The sequence below is a fragment of the Lagopus muta genome, chromosome 5 (assembly GCF_023343835.1).
Source record: "Lagopus muta isolate bLagMut1 chromosome 5, bLagMut1 primary, whole genome shotgun sequence".
In the NCBI taxonomy this organism is placed as follows: Eukaryota; Metazoa; Chordata; class Aves; order Galliformes; family Phasianidae; genus Lagopus; species Lagopus muta.
This window is the reverse complement of record NC_064437.1, coordinates 40847928-40867835: the sequence shown is the minus strand read 5'-3', so window position 1 is coordinate 40867835 and position 19908 is coordinate 40847928. Positions and strand designations below refer to the sequence as shown.

The 19908-nt window shown below is 37.6% G+C and overlaps 1 protein-coding gene across 5 annotated transcripts in view; it reads right to left on the bottom strand.

Annotated features, from left to right (window-relative positions):
* The window catches only part of MYPN (myopalladin), a 66095-nt gene that overhangs the window by 39173 nt on the left and 7014 nt on the right, over positions 1-19908 (bottom strand). Inside the window, exons 1-2 of one of the 5 annotated variants that reach the window (XM_048943751.1) lie at positions 13140-13401; positions 1947-2861 (exon numbers count right to left, since the gene is read on the bottom strand). In XM_048943751.1, coding sequence (XP_048799708.1) covers positions 1947-2860 — 914 coding nt within the window. In that variant the 5' untranslated portion in view covers position 2861; positions 13140-13401. Of the gene's footprint in view, positions 1-1946; positions 2862-13139; positions 13402-19908 lie in introns of those variants that run through there. The other 4 variants (XM_048943754.1, XM_048943753.1, XM_048943755.1 and 1 more) reach the window with 4 other exon arrangements.

Genomic DNA, 19908 nt, shown 5'->3' with positions numbered 1-19908 from the left:
ACAGATAAGTCTCAAAGCCTTTATAATTGATGTATCCAGAAAGGCAAGCTAATATCTAGGGAATTATATTTCCTGTCTATTTTCTGGCACCGTTTTCTTCTTTGATCAGACTACTCTATGTACTTAAGGGCTGAATGCATGAACTCCGCCATAAGTATGCCTCAAAAGGTTCGTTTCAGCAGTCACTTTGGATGGAAAGTGTATTCTTCCCAAACAAGTTATTTCTTCAACTTCAGCTCAGATACCTCTTTTTAAAACCAAACCATTGAGTCTTTCCTATTACTGTCATGGGCAAGAGAAACTATGTGGTACCATGTGTCAAAGTTGTGTTAGGTACTGGGAACCTACATAATTTTTATGAAGGCATTAGTGGGGTAGAATGATGTTAGTCACAGTTCAATAATGTGTTGTAAAATATTCTTTCTTCTGAAAAATAGTATCTGATGTGCCAGAAAACCAAGAGAGTGAAAGACAAGGATTGTTTACTGCAGAAATCTTTGGAGCTTCCATCTTTGTAAAATCAAATATTTTTCATTTGATAATGTTGCATATTAGTTTGGTGGGAAAGACGATAATAGTGCTGACTGCAGCAGTGCTGTATCCAGAGTTGTCTGAGTATATTAGGAAGACAAGGACTGTTGTAATGAGCTGACAATTGGAGAATGTGGGCCATCTGTGAAACTCACAGCCCCTTAATTACATGCTGAACACAAACAGTTCTTTTCAGTGTTTAGAAAAATGACACAACTCTAGAATGCCCATAAAGGAATCTATTTCTGATACTGCAGACACTAGCTTGCAAATAAGTATTGTGCTTCTCTAGAAAGTGGATAGAATTTTCCTTAATGTTGTATGTATAGTCCCAGCAAAGGAAATGTGATTCCACCAATGTCACTGAGGGGTAAATTTGGCTAATTATCTCTATGAGAACAAATTCAGATTTCAAAACACCGAGACTGAGAATTTTCAAGGTAACTTTAAAATGCATAGTAATCTATTTCTCATTTCATTTATGACATTGATGAGTAAAATGCAGCTCTTTCACACTTCCTTTCACCTTAAGTGATCTCTGCAAATGTTACCTATTTAACCTTCAAAATTCTCATAGATAAAGGTGAAAACTAAGTGGTCAGATTTAGCAGGCTAGTCATCCGATATGGATAAGTGTCAATTAATGCGTCCTGCTCTTGATAGAATAGATCTGATTTTTCTGAGCTCATGGCAGAATTTTGTTAGAATCTGACTTAGAACTGAGATGCTGATAGTTGTATAATAACTCAGTTGCATTTCTTTCTTTTCTGTTCGTTTATGGAAGGCTTTGACATATAGGAAACTGTTTGCTCACAGAACCATAGAATGATTTGGATTATAAGGGATCTCTGAGATCATGTATTTCCAACCCCCTGCTATAGGCAGGGACACGTCCACTAGACCAAGTCGCTCACAGCTCCATCCAGACTGGGCTTGGATGCCTCCAGGGAGGTGGCCCCAAGACCCCTCTGGGTAACTGTTCCATTGTCTCACCACCCGCATGGTAAAGAACTTCTTCCTATTGTCCAGTCTACCCTCTTCCAGACTAAAGCACTTGATCTCAGATCAGTTAGTGGTGTTTTTATTAGCCAGTTTACACGATCAGCCTTTTCTGTTAACTTCTCACTCAGAAGTTAGTATTTCTTTCTATTGTGAAAATACAATATTTAAAAACAGTTCTATTAAACTCTAAGAAAATAATATGCCCAAGAATGCATCACTTTAAAATGTAACTATTCTTTGTTATGATTTAAAGAACGCATTTCTTCATTGTAATCAATTTTAATAATGAAGATTAAGGGACTTCTGCTACAGATTCCTGGAATATATGCATTAAAATATCTGAAAAGAATAAGGCATACACCTACTGTTACAGATATACAAAATGACAATATGTTTACGCAGAATGTGTTTACCTGACTTCAGGTGTGGGGATTCCTACTACAATGCAGTCCAATTGCACTTTGGTTCCTTCAGGAACTTCCCTGCTCTTCAGTTTTTGAGTGAAGCGTGGTGGCTGTCCAATAGGCTCATCAGAATATGCAGATTCTAACTCTGTTTTTAGTTCCGCACTTGTCAGTTGGTTGATAGATTCCAAGTTTTCTGCTAGTTGACCATCTATTTTCTCAAATGTTTCCTCTGATTTGTTTTCCAAGTCTAGAGGTAGCGGAATGGAAAGCCTCTCTCTGTTTTCTGATGTACCGGAGAGACTAGAGCTAGCTTTTTGAGCAGACTTGCTCTTAGAATCAATTTTGCTCCTGTAATTTTTGCAGGTTCGGGGTCTTATTCTTTCAGAGTTGTGAGCTTTGAAAAGTGAAGAAAGTTCCTCAATAAAATCTGCTGCCTTGTTTAGGAATTCCTTCTTTGATTCTGATTCAGAAGGAAGGTGTTTCTTTAGATCTTGAGGGCTCCCTTTGGAACCTTTTATATCTGTGGCACGGTCCTGGCAAAAGTTTGCAGGCAGGCCATTGTCTGACGTTTTTAAAGCTGTAGAGTGGGCCATTTGTCTGTTTTTTCCAGTGTTTTTCAGTTGATCTGGGAGATGAAGCTCATCCTGTTTAGCTTCCAGTGGATTCTGATCAATAGCTTGTCTTGCTAGGTTTACACTTTCATTTAACTCTTCTTGACTCAAAAAGGCAGAGAGATCTGGAAGGTCATCTTGGGCAGCTACCTCATCTGAATCACCAGAGCTGTTGCCGTAGAGGAAGTTATGTGAAGTTGGTTCTGATCTGCTTCTTTCACTGTTCCCTTGATGTTTAGTTTCAGCTAAATAACTTTCTCTCAGAAGTTGAGATATTGAAGTTGAGGATTCTAAACTGTCGTCTTGCATGCTGCCAATAAAAAGGACAAATAGGACCACCTTAACAATAGCAAATTTGTCGATCGCACAGAATCTGAAAAGCAGAACACGTTTTCAAAGTGCAACTGTTTGCTAGATATTAACTGGCCTTGTTTTAAAGCCCTGTTTCAGTACGTGCTGCCAGATACTATCACCTTTGCACAGAGGAATTCATCATTTATAACTTTCTACCATGGTAGCCTTGAATTGCTATTGTATTGCTTGATAATTTATACGCTGTTCCAGGCAAAACTTCAATTATAGAGTTATTGACTAAGTTTCAGTGCCAAATCTTTCACATTGCTGATGTGTGAGCTTAGAAACAACCTCATCAGATAGATTAAATGGCTGGCTATTTCAAGGACTGAGAGTTGTGGAGGAACAACAGTACTTTTAAATTAAGTTTAATTTTAGCTTTAAAGACATTGAAGTAGTAAGTAAATGAATCCTCAAAAAACGTTTGAGGGATGAGGGGAAGGAAGACGGAGGGGAGAGAGGAACAAATATATTCTATAATGACAATTTTTCATTTAAAATTCTTAAACATATTGCATTATAGGAAACAATAATGATGTTAAATGTCCTATGCCTTCTTAAATTAAACATTGTTTCTAATAAGCTATCTATTTCAAGTAAAGTAGAGAATTTTGTCATTATTCAATACAAACATAATTTGTACCATGGGTTTTTAAAATCATTATCTTAGGTCATCCTTTTCAAAATCATCAGATTTTGAAAAAAAATGTACCACAGATGAGAAGATGAAGTCCATTTTTAACCTGCATTCCTGATAAGTAAAGCTAAGTTATTCCTTTTAGTACCTAATTCAGTTCTTCTGCATATTATACTTCTTATTTATATAAGAGCTATTTTAAATGTAGAGTGATTCAGATATCTTATTAATGTGCTAATCTTAAGGTGGCTTAAATATGGAGAAAAATAAATATGTTCACAACCTTTCAGAGCTGACATCTCAAAAAGCTGAAACAAATGCATGAGTTTTTGCAGAATCTGTCTCTCAGAACATGGGCAGTGCACAATATCTCTTTCAGGATCTCTTCATCTATGGCCTGGCAAGCCTTGCTGTGGTGCTTTCTAATACTCCTACTCCAAGGTATCTGCTTTGTCACACTGCAGGTTCTGTTGCTGTAGTGGCATCAAGAAATGGAATTGTGTATGCACTTCCTCAGCCATTTCCAGTCATAGCCTTATGTGACAACCTAAGCTGCCAGTGAAAGAGAAGTAATAAAGGTATCTCTGCTGTAAAAGGCTTTCTGCTCTGTTAGAGGAACAGTTCTCCCTGGAAAAGGAATGGTGAAAAGCAAATGAGATTGTAACATCTTGTACTAATATAGTATCTGTTCCAGGACAATGAAAAATAGCCTTTCCTTATTTATAAAAAGGAAAGCTTCTATTTACACTTCTTGTGCAAATATTCTAGTTACACTTCTTGTGTAAATAGATACACTTCATCAGTGAATGATCATAAAGCTATTGTATTCTGATGTGTGTTTTGAGACCTAAATCCCTCTGGCTGATGCACAATTTGTTGTGATGAAGTTCTATCTCCTATGTAAATATTTAACATTTTAGTTTGTATTGATTTCATTGTTTTGGTAATATGAAACAATCAAACTCAGTAAGACAATAAAGGCACCTGATCATATTGATAAGTTTGTGCCTATAGGAAAAACTACAATTCAAATACTGTATAAATTATATACTTCTAAATAACACATCTGGTCCCCAGTGCAAATTCCAGCTGTAAAGCAACACCTGCCTCACTCTTGCAACTGAGCCAGGGTCTGCAATACTGATCAAATGCTTGGTGTTAGATTATCTGACACAGTGGTGAAGTGAAGCTGTGGTGCATAAGAGAACATTGATTTGGGAAAGCCACGTGAGGTAATGCTATAAGCTGCTTCATGACTGGATAGAGTATGTAACATAACCTCATCGGAGAACAAAGAGGTTTCCCTAAGGCATACAGTTCCAGTTCTATGGGCACCACTTTTGCTTGCTCAGCTTTTACTTCTTAAACAGCTGTGCAACCTTACTGTAGCTGAATGTTTTTAAAGGGCTATATTACGTTGTTTATATGCTGATTGCACACTCCGTACTGTAAAGGTCAAAGCTAAATCTATGGTTTCAGCTCTGAAGTGTTTAAATACCTTCTAATGTAAAGAGTTCATAGCTTGGGAGGCAAACCTTGCTTGCACATGAATGAACTGCAGACATAGAGCTTAGCTGTGATGAAGGACCAAATTGGCTTTCAAACTGCTTCCCATGTGCTGCCTTCTACTTAAAAACAGAGGGAAAGAAACAGTCATAGCCAGCTCTTTTCTCTGCACCATACAGCTGTTTTAGCCTGAAAAAAAAAGAGAGCAGCGTGTACTTGTAGGTGAGTGTCATAGGAAGTACACTCTACATTCCTCTGGAAGGACACAGCTCTGCACTAACCTCTATGCATGGCAGTGGCTGAATGGGAACATCTAGCTGTAGGTATCTTTGTGTACTTTTAGATGCTGCAGCTGAAGGTTGTATTTTATGAGGCTGAAGAGGTATAATGTAATTGCAAAATTTAGCTTGCTAGTTTTCTTGGCTGAAACATTTCAGAATGGCATGTTGTACTTTGATCTCCAGAGTCTGTAAATGTCATTAGAGCTGAGGAAGGGCTATGCAGTTCCTTAGAGAACAGTGGAAAGTCTACAGAGGAAATGCAAATGTGTGATCAAAACCTGCTGAAATCAAGTAAAAAACTTCTGCATTGATATTATTGATTGAGTTTATAAAAATCATCTGTCTACACAGGCTTTCATTTTCCTCTGCTGTAAAGATATTGCTTTAATTAATTTTTCATGTAGGGGTTATGTCTATTTCAGCAGAGGTTGTTAAGCACAGTGCAGCTTTTCTGCACTTAGCCATAGTAAAGCAACTGTTTGCTCCGTACAGTTGAGACTTGGTTTTGAGTCTTGTATGTCTCCTATTCATCTTTTGAACAATGCACTGAAACATGAAATAGTTTCTGCTAATTTTCTTAAGGACTGTTACTGCGGCATAGGGAGACAATCTCAAAGCAGGTGTCTTTGGTTTGGAAAAATAGTTTTATAATTCAAGATTGTGAAAAAGAATAGTGAATAAGCAAGTGTCTGATAGCCAAAGGAGGGAAAAGACATGTAAATTACTGCAAAATAACAAAATTGTGAATGCTTGTAGCTGACGAAAATATAAAATGATAAAGGAAATGAAAGTGATCAAACAAAAACCTCCCTACACTGATGGCTCGTTTTGACTAGTTGTAATACAATTGGACAAAGCATCTTCTGTTCACGTGACCAGGCTAGACTGTGCAGCCATATGTGGCAGAGCAAAATCATTTGTCTGTTTGTCTGTCACAGTTCTGAGAGGACATGTAGGAAGTAAATGAACAAATCACTGTTTCAAACTTGTCTCTGCCCATCTGAGGACAGCTGAGCAGATATGAGTGGAAGAAAACAAACAGTTCTCCATGAAATCAGCTGGAACAACTTCCTTATATCCATTGGAACAGGGGTAGAAAAGAGCAGATTGTTCTTTCTGGTGGTGGGAAGCAAGATATTGATGAAAACAAATCTGATGCCAAATTCTTAGTGCTTAGAGAGTCTTGGTGGTAGGTTTTGTGGGGGTTTTTTGTTTTTTTGTTTTGTTTTTTAGCTCACTCAGAGTCAGAATATAACTAACTCTATTTTCAGCTTGTGTAGAAGACAATTTTAAATTCTATTTTTAGTAAGGGAGAAGTTGGGTACTAGTCAAATTAGCACCTTAAAGCAGTGCTTTGCTACCTGAAGTTTTAAGACATTTTGAATGATGTGATATTTCTAATGTTGCTGTGAGACTGACGGACAATCCAGTTACAAGCATGCCATACAAGATGCCCAGTTTCTGTCCTTTTCTTCCCACCCCAAAAGGAGTTATTCTCTTCAAGCACTACAGAAGTCTGATGGTGGAAAGAAGCACTGGGTAGGCTGAGGCCATTCAGATTTCACAGTTGATGGAAACTGGCTTTGTTTGAAATGAGCCAAGCATACAGCCTGACAAGGTCTGGGGGCCAGATAGCAATAAGGCCAAATTCAATATATTTTCTAAAATACATATGTGAACTGTCTTTCCAGTGAGCAAAAATATATAACCAGAAGAAAACTATGGTATTACAGGTTTGATTAATACAAGAATAAGACCTTATATAGTCAAAATAGGTATTTAAGCTCCAAAGTTAAGACTTGGGCTTGAATCCAGTCTTTCTCTTTCCTGGACTGTTTGTATTGTTTAGATTTTGATGTTTTTATGTTTTGATGTGAACTGGCCTCAATATGCCCCGAGCCTTCTCTTTAATTTTTCCTAATTGGGCTTTGAGACAAAAGTGCCTTTGTGACTACATAAAAATCATCCCATACTCCCCCAGCAGTGGCACAGATTGCTAGGAGTGAGTCAGTGCATGGCATGAGTCTGCAATATCACAGGGCAAACAACAAGTACACCATAACTGCAAGTATCTATCTTGAGCTGTAAAGAATCATCAGTAGGGAGGACAGACATTAGTACAAATAGAGTAAGCAATAATCTGTAGTGTCAATGAAAGCTCTAAGAATTTTGCAAACTGGAAAAATGTCTCTATTTATGAACTGCTATCAAGGGGAGGAATTGCAATGTTTAGTTTTGAATAGTAGTGAATAATAGTTATGAATAACTTAGGATTGAAAATGGGATGACTGACTTCAGCAGTCAGCAGTTCTCCAGTTTTAACTGGTTCATTACCTATAGCAGTAAACAAATACACAGGGGGCAGCTTCTTTTGCTTTTCCAGGACACTTACAGCCGTGACACTGGGCACCTTGAAAGGCCTTGGAGAATGTCATGAACAAAACTGACTGCATAAACTGGCTGTGTCTACTTCTGCGGTTCACTAAATCAGATTCCATGAGAAAACTAACTGCATAAGCTTTCGGATTTTCTATGAGCCTACACAGAACATTTACAGCAGTTCTTTTATTAGCCAAGTGGTCTTTGAGATAAAATACGCACAGAGGTAGAATTAGATTCCAAAGATTATTTAGGCAATAGTTTAACTAGAAAATCATTGTATGGAAGGCAGGAAAATCACTCCAGGGAACTTGTGCAGTGGAATGCTGTACCCTTTCATTTCCTATTGCTGAGTCATCACTAAAAGAATTGAAGCTTTTTCCTAAGAAAATGGTGGTACTGAAATCTAAGCAAAACTGAAAGGAATCACAGGTATATCTGAGTGCATGTCCTGTAGTTTGTTTGGCTAGAAATGGTATTGAATGCTTACTGCCCTAAAGATGTCCTTTTCAAACACTCCTTCACTTATCATTAAATCATAGAGCTGCAGAATGGAATGGTTGGAAGGAACCTCAAAGCCCACCCAGCCCCTGCCGTGGGCTGGCTGCCCCCCAGCAGCTCAGGCTGCCCAGGGCCCCATCTGTGGCACTGTGCACCTCCAGAGATGGCATACCCACAGCTCTGGGCAGCACTGCCAGTGCCTCATTGTCCTCTGAGTGAAGAATTTCCTCCTAATATCTAACCTAAATCTCCTTTTTTTTTTTTTAGATAAAGCTGTTCCCCCTTGTCCTGTCACTATCTGCCCACGTATAAAGCCTGTTCCCCTCATGCTTCTCACTTGGCTGTTGCCTTTGTCACCATTTCCGGTTGCTGTCTGTTGATGTGCGATGATAGCTGCTGGAGGACAGATAGAGACTCTACAATATAAAAGGTTAGGCTGGAACTGAGGAGTGGAACAAGATTAGCAGTCGTGTGTGTTTGGGGATGTGAGAATAAGGTACTTTTAATCACTGCATTTAGAAAGCTGTGTACAAGAAGGTGATTTACTTTTCTGTTTTAGACACATTAGTACTTTTGCATTCCATTCCTTGTAATGAATCAAGTAAGTGAAGGGGTTGTAGTTACATAATGGAAAATGAAGAGAGATCTATGCCTAAGCTTCTGACAAAAATAAAAACACCTGAAAACAAGCATGCTACAGGTCTGTGTTTCAGAAATATTCTACTTCATGTGTATTTCTGAACAGCCTGTATATTCTTAATATTCCTTAATATTCAAAGAATATTTTTTCTTCCATTTAATAATTTCCAGATCTTAAAGCTTCATCTGATCTCAAGTTGAAAGAGGCTGGTGGCTTTATACTGCTCATTGTAACATTAATTTGCTAACAGGTGTGGTGTTAACAAATATCTTCACGCATTGCTGCACTTGGCTTTCATGTAAATATCGACGGTTTAAAGAATGTTTAGTTATAGCTGATGTATTGGTACTACTGATTCTGCTCAATAAAGGAGCAGGGTCAGGCTCCCTTCTGTAAATAGCACTTTGGATAGGCCAGCTTCTCCCTTGATACGTTGCAGCACAAATCTGGACTGACTTCACTTAAGCTGCCCAGGATTTACCTGAAGCAGCTTTGAACAGAATTACCCACCCCAGCCTCACAGCCCCTCTCTTTGTAAATGCCAATCAATTGTTTTAATTGTTTCTTGGGTAATGTGCAAAATTCTTTACAAATTTAAATCTTTAAACTTTGAGAAGTGCTACCTATATATAGCTAAAGAGAGGAAAAAAGGTAGCAATCGAGCATCCATTCTCTAGAATTCAGGGAAAATTTTATTATTTTTAATATTTAATGGCTCGGGAGCTGAAGAATACAGAATTGAATAACCATCTAAATGCACTTATAAGTAATCTATATTAAACAATATAAATAATTAAATGTTAATATAGTCACATATAATGCAGTGTGATTTTTTTTATGAACATGACATAAATAATATCAAACCAAATCCAAGTGATTTGTAGCTTGGAATATTTAAGATTCTAGATTACTTTAGTGGAGAATCTACCTTGATGTTTTTTGTAGTGATGTTGGTCTCCTTTAACACAGCTCTTCTTTTCTGTTTGGAGAAGTTCAATATTTCATTCATAGACATTTGAATGCAACTCAAAACGTTCAGATGTTGGAGCCTTACAAGCACTCATTTTGCTTTAGGAAACTTCTGATAAGACTTATGAGCACTTGTTTTGCAAGCAAATAGTGCTAGAAAAGTGAGAGGTGAAATGTGTTGTATTTTGTCCCTAATTTCTCTTCCTTTTCTTACTGATAGCATAATTGCACAGCTCACAACAGAAAAAAATGGAATTTATCAACTTAGAAATGAGATGAGATAACCTAACCCTAATCCCACCTCCAAATAATTCTGCAGAAGACACTCCAATAGGCCTATGTGCACTTGGACTCGTGCCCTTGAATACTTTTTCACCTGACCCGTGACCTCAGTGCTGCAGCAGTGGGCACTCTGCACAGTAAAATAACCATCTCTTCTTCACATAAAAAGCACAGGCAAAGACTTCTAACTTTGTCAACATTTCCTTCATACTATCATAATGAAAGAAACATTGTTTTTTTTACTCTGATCACAAATATGTTTGTATATATATATGTATATATATTCATAGATGAGAACATATATATATATATACTCATAATGAGAACATAGATCCATTTTTAAACAATGCCTCAAATTCTCTTGCTCCTTAGTGAATCTACCTGATACAAAGTTAAACAATACCTTTGTTAGACTCCATGCAAAGTCAAGTTGAAACTGAAAGAAACTGCATCTGATTTTTAAATTAGAAGGTTGAAAAGAAAAAGAGATGAAGGTAGTCTTTGAGGACTGCCTGGGATCTTCCTCTCCCACTGACCTGTGAAGGCAGGGCCACAGCTGCTAGGACAAGCTCTGATTGTGGTACTTCAAATGCCAGTAATACAGGACAAGTTTTTATTAAGTATGCAACCCAGATTCCTTCAGAGATTGCCCATGTGAGAAACGGTCTGTACAACAGGCCCAAAAAGACAGAGCAGAAGTCCATAGTTTGGTGCTGAATGTGCTTGCAAAGGTCCACAATGGAAAATACAACAAACAGGCGACAGTATTCTTTTATCCGGGTCCAGACAGTCACACTGCAAGCCTTTCATGGCTAAAACTGCAAATCCACTTTCATGGACAGTGACCCCAATGATTTAAACTAGGTCATTTCTATTATTCCTGCTATCAATATGTGTAAGCAGTGCAAAAATCCAGAAATGCATGAGGCTGAGGGCTACTGCCCCCAGTTTTATTTTGGCTCTGATAGTTAATAAGTGATTTGAGTACTGCATAGCCTCACTCTACTCTGACAAAATACAACACTCCGTAAGATGAATGTAATGAGAATTTGCACATCTTAAATGCTGAGCAGATTTCTCTATTCTACCCATGCGTGTAAGCAGCACTGATGTCAAAGGAATTGTGCACATGTATCTGAAGACAAGACAAATGATTGCTTGTGTAGCCAGCCTGAATAAGCACAAACTGGACAAAGAAAAGCCCTGAAAAGCAATGGTATGCAAACAAAATACATGTGCCTTTGCACATCTATTTGTCTGGTGATTTCAAATCTATTGGCTGTTTTGTTTTTAGGATGCCATTCAGTTTTCATATAGATATTGGCTCCTAGTGAAAAAGGGAACTGAAGTCCTAAATGAGGCACAAAAGAAATCCGGTTGTAGTTTTTCTAACAAGGCCCAGTTGTGTGCCTTTTTTTTTTTTTTCAAACTGTCATTGTATTTTTTATCTGCTGTTCTGTCCTTTTATGTTTTTTCACCAGTCAGAGCACTGTAACATAAAAACTTCCACTTTTCAATCATAATTATAAACTATTATGCTTTAAATGAGACTTAAGTGGAATAATTTGCCCATACTCATAGAATATTATTGTTTATGAAAACAAGTACACCAAAGTAAACTTTTTTTTGGCCAGTTAATTTGATGCCAATTTAGGGTGTACTGTCCATCTGCTCTTATAGTTCTGTGTACATTTTTAACAAGTCACCTTAATCTTATATTTATTTACAAACACAACTAGATATCAAATTCTTAGTAGCTGTTGATAAGAAACAGCTTCTGCAGTAGCACAGTAAGACATATTGTAAAATCTCCAGAGAATGAATACGAGTAGCAAAACAGCACAGAATGCATTTCTTTCTCCATGATAGTCCACCAAATATAAAACCTATCTCCTCAATTGACTATAAATGTAGTCAAATATACTGCTTTCATACTGCTCAGCTGTGGGAACTAACATGCTTCTTATTGTTCAATTTTGTAGCCTTTTCAGAAAATAAAAAAAAGGCCTACAAAGAAACCCAGAAAAATTAAGAAGGAAATACTCTGACCTTAGAAACCTTCAGGGGATATAGGAGTGGGAGAAGAGCAGTGCTGACATTTGTGAAATTGTTCCATTAACACTTGCTGATTTTGTTTCCGCTCTTAAACCCTTACAGCGTCTTCACAAATGTAAACCTCATGACCAAAACAAAACTGTTGATAAAGTAACCAGTATCGTTAACATGATTTGTATAATTTTCTGCTGGCGTAAACTGGAGCTAATCTGCTGTCTTCTCCATTGTTGGCATATTATTTTGTAAAACTCAAGATGGGCTTCTGATTACTGCTTAATGTTGCAATATATTGAGCCAAACATTTGCTACTGACAGTCAAATACTCTCTGAGAGAGAAAAAGAGTGCAGGAGAGATAGTCAGAGCTCAAGGGGGAGAGCTATGCCCTTCTAGCAGGACTGTTTCTGCAGCTGTTGTGTACATTAATCCAGAGAGCAGATCTCCCAGCACTAAATATAGCCAGCGGGGTCATTTTACAGGACAAAATAAATAAATAAATAGAGAAATAAATAAATAAATAAATAAATAAATAAAGTATTTCACTATGGGGGTCATGCTAAATTAGGTTTTATTTTGTTTAAGAAGGAAACCCATGTTATGGCATCTCAGTTTAAGGCTGAACAGCAGATTGTAAACATTTCAGAGAGTGGAAGGAAAAAAGGCTGAAAGAAGAATACTGTCCCGGCAATGAACTTTTCAGGTCACTATTATCTTCCGTTGACTCTGGAGGAGTCAGACTGGCTCCAAGGGATTTTGAGAACCCCACCAATGCTATTCAAGCCCTTTATAATGCTGCAGAACATTGTTTCTCTTTCACTGTAATACACACGTCTCAGCGTAATTTAAGTCCGTCAGTTTAAAAATGATTTGTTCCCTGTATATGTCTTATCAGCAATAACTAGCATTTAAAGATACATGCTCATCAAACCCCTCTGCACCTGTGCTGCAAAATCAAAATGCAGACCAATCTAAAGTTGAAGCATTACCTTTTTAAATTCCTCCAGGTGTTGCTGCCCAATGCTGGCAGTTAGTAGCGATGACAATTATCCACGAGTGTGAGATTAAAGGTAAGGAAGCAAGGGAATTCTTCCAGTCCTCAGGAACACAAACAGCTAGGAGTCCATACAGTGAAAGAAGTTAACCTTCGTTGTTATGAGGATGGCTGTAAGAAGCTGGACAACCTGTCACCACCGGAGCAATAGCATTTGTCAGTTGCAGGTCCCAAGTTATTTTGAGCAGCGTAAACCATGTGCCTGCAGAGCATTCCACCTCATTGGACAGGAGAATATTGAGCACAGGGAATCCACTGCTCCGACAGCACCTATGGGCACCGAGTGCCTTCTCCTCACCCATGAAACAGACCCTACAGATGCTTACGTACGTTTTGCAGATGCATGCAAGAGGCACTTGTCATCTGGTTTATACTTCAGCCTTTTAGGATTATTTATTACTGCTGCTGTCTTTACAATTTGATCAGAACTTGAACATTATTGTCACTGGGAAACACATTAGTGAGTTACAATATAAAAGTTCTGCAACTCCACATGCAAACTCAGCAAATGTGATTTAATAGTAGAATATTTCTGACTTCTTTAAGTGTTTAATTTAATAAACACGTAGAACAACTATGCAGAATTCCTTGAGGATGGCCTATAACTACAAATCCTAAAAATACTGTTTCTAAACTTGTTATTGAGTGCACAGAAATAAACTCCTGAGGGAAAAGTAATTAAAGAAGACAAATGAAACTTGGCTTTAAATGAAACAGAGATGTGGAAGAATTTCAAAATGTTTTAAGCAGTACAAAGAATATAGTTTACAAAACTGAGCTACCAGTTAAAACCATGAGTGACTAACACCTGCCACATCAAAAGGAAAATGCAGAGTACTTTTTCTTTTTTACTGATCATCTTAGACAGCAGCAGCAGCAGCAATAACAGAATCTGAAATTTTACATCATTCAGCTTACAAAAAATGCTGCTTGCTTGTTGATATAATACTGAAAATTCTCATTACAACACTAGTTTTAAAATATTAATAAAATGATGTGCACATATTATGAAGAGTTGAATTATAGCCATTTTGACAACTAGTGATGTAACTAACAGGCTGTCTGATCTTCCCTCGTTCTCCCAAGTGAGCGTTACCAAGTGAGCTCTTTTGCCAGAAAAGGGATTCTCCCGTGGTTCTTCGGAGAGGTGTTTTATGAGGTGTAGCAATATGAAAAATCAGAGGTAAAGGCAGTTCTCTTCTGAAAATTTTCCTTGGTGCACTGCAGGTGGTTATCTTTTGTTCCTCTCTTTTTGTAAATACCACTGTCAGAACAGCTTGTGAACCTCATCCCGTGATGTGGTTTCTTCAGGGATATGGAAGAATTGCATAGCTGAAGTCAGATCTTCTTTTGGGGACAAGATAGACATTTTATGGGTTCAGTGATGTCTAAGGTAACGCTATACGTGGATCACAGACCTAATGTATTCTTTTATAATGTCTGTAATAGTAGATGTGATCCACAGAGTGCTGACAGGAACTGCACGTGGATACAGTACTGCATACTACTGTGGCTTGAACATTAAATTATCTGTACATGAAAGCTACAAAGTCTGAAGCTCAAAAATAAAGTTTGGCATACCTGATAAAATGATTGTAAATCCATATGGACCTGGGCTAAGACAGAATTATTACAAAATGTGCAGGGAGTCCTGTGGAGCTGTGAGCTGGTGTTTGTGTATGATACACAAAATTAAACAATTCAAAGTAGCTATTCAATCTGATTAAAAAAAACCCAAACAACCGCACACACAAAAAAACCCCACAACACCACAAAAATATTTCACTTTGAGAGAATTTTATGTAAGGTGCTAGAATTTCAAAAGTATTTAACAATCTGTACAACAAATTAACTAAGGGTTATGCAGAAAGTACAGCACTGAGAAACCTTAAAATTGAGCGACTAACACCAGGCAGTACAAGGGTAAAACTTCCAGGAAGCAGAAGATATCAGGGTATGTGCTAAATGTGCAGGTCACTACAGAGCCATCATCTTCAGAAAGTCACATAAGAAAATTTCGGTTTGCAAATAACAGCACAGAGTCCATGAAAATATTTCTGTACCTTAGAGACTGCTTTTAGAGGACAAGCAGCTGCGGCCTTTGTCTACCGAGTACTAAAAGTCATACTGTGGCACTTGAAGATAACATGACTTCCAGCTTTATGTCGTTTTGTCTTTTGGAGGAAGGGAACATTTGTCTCTCTACCATTAGGCTTAGTGTTCTAGAACAAAATATGTGAGCACTACTTCTCACCAGATCTTGTCTGTCAAAGCCCAAAGTACCTTTACAAGTACAAGGAGTGAGTCTTGAAGCAGAACTTGGTATGTAGCTGGCTGACTGTAATTCCACAGTAGGATTATCAGACAGTACTTGTAAACCCTCAGCATTTATCATTATTGGAAAATACTTGATTTTCTAGATATTATGATGGGAGTTACTACAATCCTATTAATAGCATGTGCTGAACCATTCACTGAAAAAAGAGATGGGTTACACATTATTCAGCTGAAGACAACTTGTAGATATCTGTGTGGACTGCCCAAAATTACGTAAAGGGCTTACACTTTCTTTTGGTGGCCACCTGAAAACATCCCTTAATACCACGCATATTATCTGGTCTGACAGTAAGCCTGCAAATACAGCTGTGACTGGGAAGTACCTCTTGGAACATGGTATGAGAGAATATTAGAGCTTTGGAAAGTAAAAAAGAAAAGCATCTGAAGAAGTCATTGTCCTTTCCAACAGCAATCATTTTTTGAAACAGCTCAGAGAAGCAGCAGGGCTTAGCTTGTTGTTCCAGTGTAACAGAAGCACACAAGCACTTCTTTGGGGCATAAGGTTGCAATAATTCCAGGGTCACTGTTAAACCACAGATAAGACAGTATCATCTACCTAGCACATAGTATATATTTGCCAAATTAGTTTGTACTAAGAAATTATCTGCTTCTTGCTACCTCAATTTCACAGTTACACATCTACAAAGCTTTATTTTGGCTTTAGGGGTTAGTGCTGGAAGTAGTGCTGACAGCTGCAGGGTGGCAGCAAGCTTTCAGACATACATTACTGGACATCCCTGATTAGTTTGCTACTTCTCACAGAAGCCAGCGATGAAAAACTGCTGGACAAACTTCAAAGTCACAAAGAGATCTCAAAACCACAAGTCACAGAGTGCGCTACAATTACGCTTCCTTCTGGAACTGATCAATCACTGTGAGCAACCTCTGCCTACCACTCCCCTGTATACCCAGAACCGTGCTGGTCCTCACAGCCTGTCCAGTGTTTAAGTTAAATACCTATCATCGTCAAGGGCCTGGATATACTTCGGTGTCTTTGCTTACAAGAGTAGTTTGTGAGTGCCACGTGGCAGTGTCTCTGGTAATGACAGCTCATTCTAATATCCTCTCACCTTTGTTCTGTTATTATTTCAGAAGAACATATCAGCGCTCAGTATACTTATTCTGGAGAATTAGAAAGTGTGACCAGTGTCTGCAGGATAATTTTTATCTATTACAATCTCTTGGCTTAATTCTTAAACCAATAAGGATCAAAAAGAATTTGCAGTATGGTTAAAGATAGAGGTATGTCACAGGTTGTGATTTTGTACTCAGTGTTGGCCAATGGGCAAGTACAGATTGTTGTTGCCACGTCTGCCTCTGCAAGGGACAGGCAAGAGTGCTGAGGCAGATCCAGAGATAGTTGATAAAGCCTACACGTTTGCACTGGCACAAAAATAACAACAAAAGAAGATGGTGGTTTGGTGCTGCTTCTGCACTGTGAAGAGCAAGTAGACTTCTGTACTACAAGCAGCAGCGGGCACTTTCTTTGCTCTAAAAGGACACTTGAGAATGAGACTAGATATTATTGTGAATGTCTGCATTTTCTGTATAACTGGGAGTTGATAAAAATCCTCCAGTTATGTGTGGAAACCAGGAACTGATACACAAATGGTAGAAATGACAGATCCATGTTTGGATTGTCAGCAAAGTCATGGCCCACAGCCTCTCTGAAGCTGACAAAGGTTCACATCTATTGAATTGTTATGAAGAAAAGGTGTATCATGTATGTCATAAAAACTTCTCACCATGCTGTCATGAGTCCATGGAAGTATGCATTTTAACACTGATTCTTGCCATTAAGCTGATAAAGGTGATATACAAAACAGCATCAATTTGCTGTTGATTTAGAGGAACATAATATATGCTTTTTAAAATCAAATACTGCCTGTAGATACAATTTGGGTTTCAAAAGCTCAGTTTACAAAAGAAAATACATTCAAAAGAAACTATGATATTATACTTTTGTTTTCTATTTTCATACATAACAAAATGTTTTGAGAGAAGACCAAGAAAACACATTTAACTCACAAGTTTTATTGTGGGTTTTTCTAAGTGAAGGATGGTAAACACTCAGTATTTGATACAGCAGCAGACTGTGCAGACAATTGCCCATGAACCTGTGACATTCAATTATACAGAGCAGGAAGACAGTGCTTATACAGCCATCTTACAAATTAAATGCTTTACCTATTTCTGTTTTTATTCCCATAAAGCCTATCTGATGATCTACCTAAATTTTTATAAATGCCTTCATCTCTAGCATGTGAGCTAATGGCCGTTCGATAGTATTTCTCACAATACTCACTTTCAATTTCTCACAGGAATTTCTCACAATTCCTTTACAGTAAACCAGAAACAATCTACTTTTCCCAACCAGACACTAATGAAACAACATTGAATTAATTTCAAGAATCCTGTTTTCACAGAGGTTTAAAAATGCATCTTTTTTGGGTATAAAAATGATCAAGGGAACGTTGTGGGTATGTTTTAGAAGTTAAAAAACAAACAGCATTGACTGTGCATAAAGCGTGCTACTACACCATTTGGTGTATATGGTAGTGGATAAGATGCTTGTTAAGCACAGAAAGGATGAGGAATTGACATGAAAGGGCAGTATCTTTTCTTGTGCTATGTGCTTTGTATGTTTTTTTGTTTGCCTTTTATTACATTATTACTGTTGTGAATTGGTATAGTTTTGCTTAAGAATCAACCACAGCTACTGAGAAGGTACCTAAGGGTACATAAAGGAAGAAAACTCGTAAGTGATTTGCAAGCCTTGTGTCAAACAATGTCAGTTGGATATTTCCTATTCATATCATCATGCAGTGCATATCTTAGCATAAGCCTGCCAGGTATTGTGTGATTCCAAATCAGATTCGAATTTTAGAAGTGGAAACGTATCAGAATGATGAAAGAAATGGTAGTTCCTTTCTGCAGAAGGCTCAAATATTAGCGTTGAAACATTCCCTCATCTCTGTCCCTTCAAAATGAGTCCATAAATAAAAAATACAGTAGGAATGGTACAGCTGAAAGATGTTATCAGTATTTCCATAAAATAACAGAGATAATCCCCAGAACAATAAAGAAAATAATAGAGATAATTCCCAGCAAGAAATAATTTCCATTATGGGTGATGATTGTAAACGGGGATTTGTAACACACCTTTTTCATTTAAAAAAAGTAATACTTGTACACAATTTTGAAAGTGTCTCTTTAACTTGGATTCTCTGCCTCAAAAACAAAAGAACACCAAGTCTACAGTTCAAATTATTTTTTCTTTCTTGTGCACTGCTGTCCTTTGTACAATACTATCTTTTATAATATATAACACCAAAAAATTGAGATAAAACTGTTCACATTTTACGATTTCCTGTGTAGTTAATATCTTACTGAGCTCTCCTACGTTCTTCCTTTTGTGAGGGAATTTCTATTTTTAAGTCAGAATATCTCAATAACATTCTACAAGCACTCGTGCTCTTTAATTTGAAAGCATTCAAATTTTAATGTGGATTGTTTGTGATTCAAATATAAAGTGCACAAGCTCTCCTTGAAGTTACCACGATCTGATACAGGTTTTGGCTCACATCAAACTTCATTCTCGACCAGGCTCACTGCTACAAGACCAAATGATCTGTAGAGCATACAACAAGTACTGATACATAGAGGCTGACAGTCGCCCAAAGAATCAAAAGTTTGATAAAACCTGTTATGTGAGACTGCTTTAAAAAAAGTGGAGGAAAAATAAAAAACAAAGGAAAAAAAAAACAGAAAAGAAATGGAAATAATACTGATGAGGACTCTTACCTACAAAATCTAGTGACTTAGGGGAGACTATGCCTAGTGATCATTAGAGAAAGAGATCAGAAGTCATTGGACTAAAATTTAAAACCCCAAAAACTGGATTTAATTGCTGAAAAAAATATCAAGGGGGTACGCTGTTTAATTCATGACTTTCTTTGGGCAAGCAAAACATCAGGAAGCTTGATTTGATATAGATGCCAAAAAAACCCTTGACAATGATGGCAAAAAAAGCTTGACTGAAAGGTGTGAAATTTATAGGTGGTGTGATAGTCCCAGCATCTTCAGAGACTACAGGACCTATTCTGACACTGTAAGGTTTCACTGTCCTGATTGCAAGGCGTGTCTAGTCCAAAACAAACCAGAGAAGGGTATCTGACAATAACTGTCTGCTGTCTTCAGCTAACTTGGGGCACTAATGTGCTTTGCAAGATTTGCATTCCTACTCTCTCCTAGATCACGTCTGGTGCAGGGACAAGTTTGCCAGATCTTGTATAGCTGACACAACAATGGTCTGGACTTGTCTTCTTCAGATTATATGTAAGAGAAGGCACTAAGCCAAACACTGC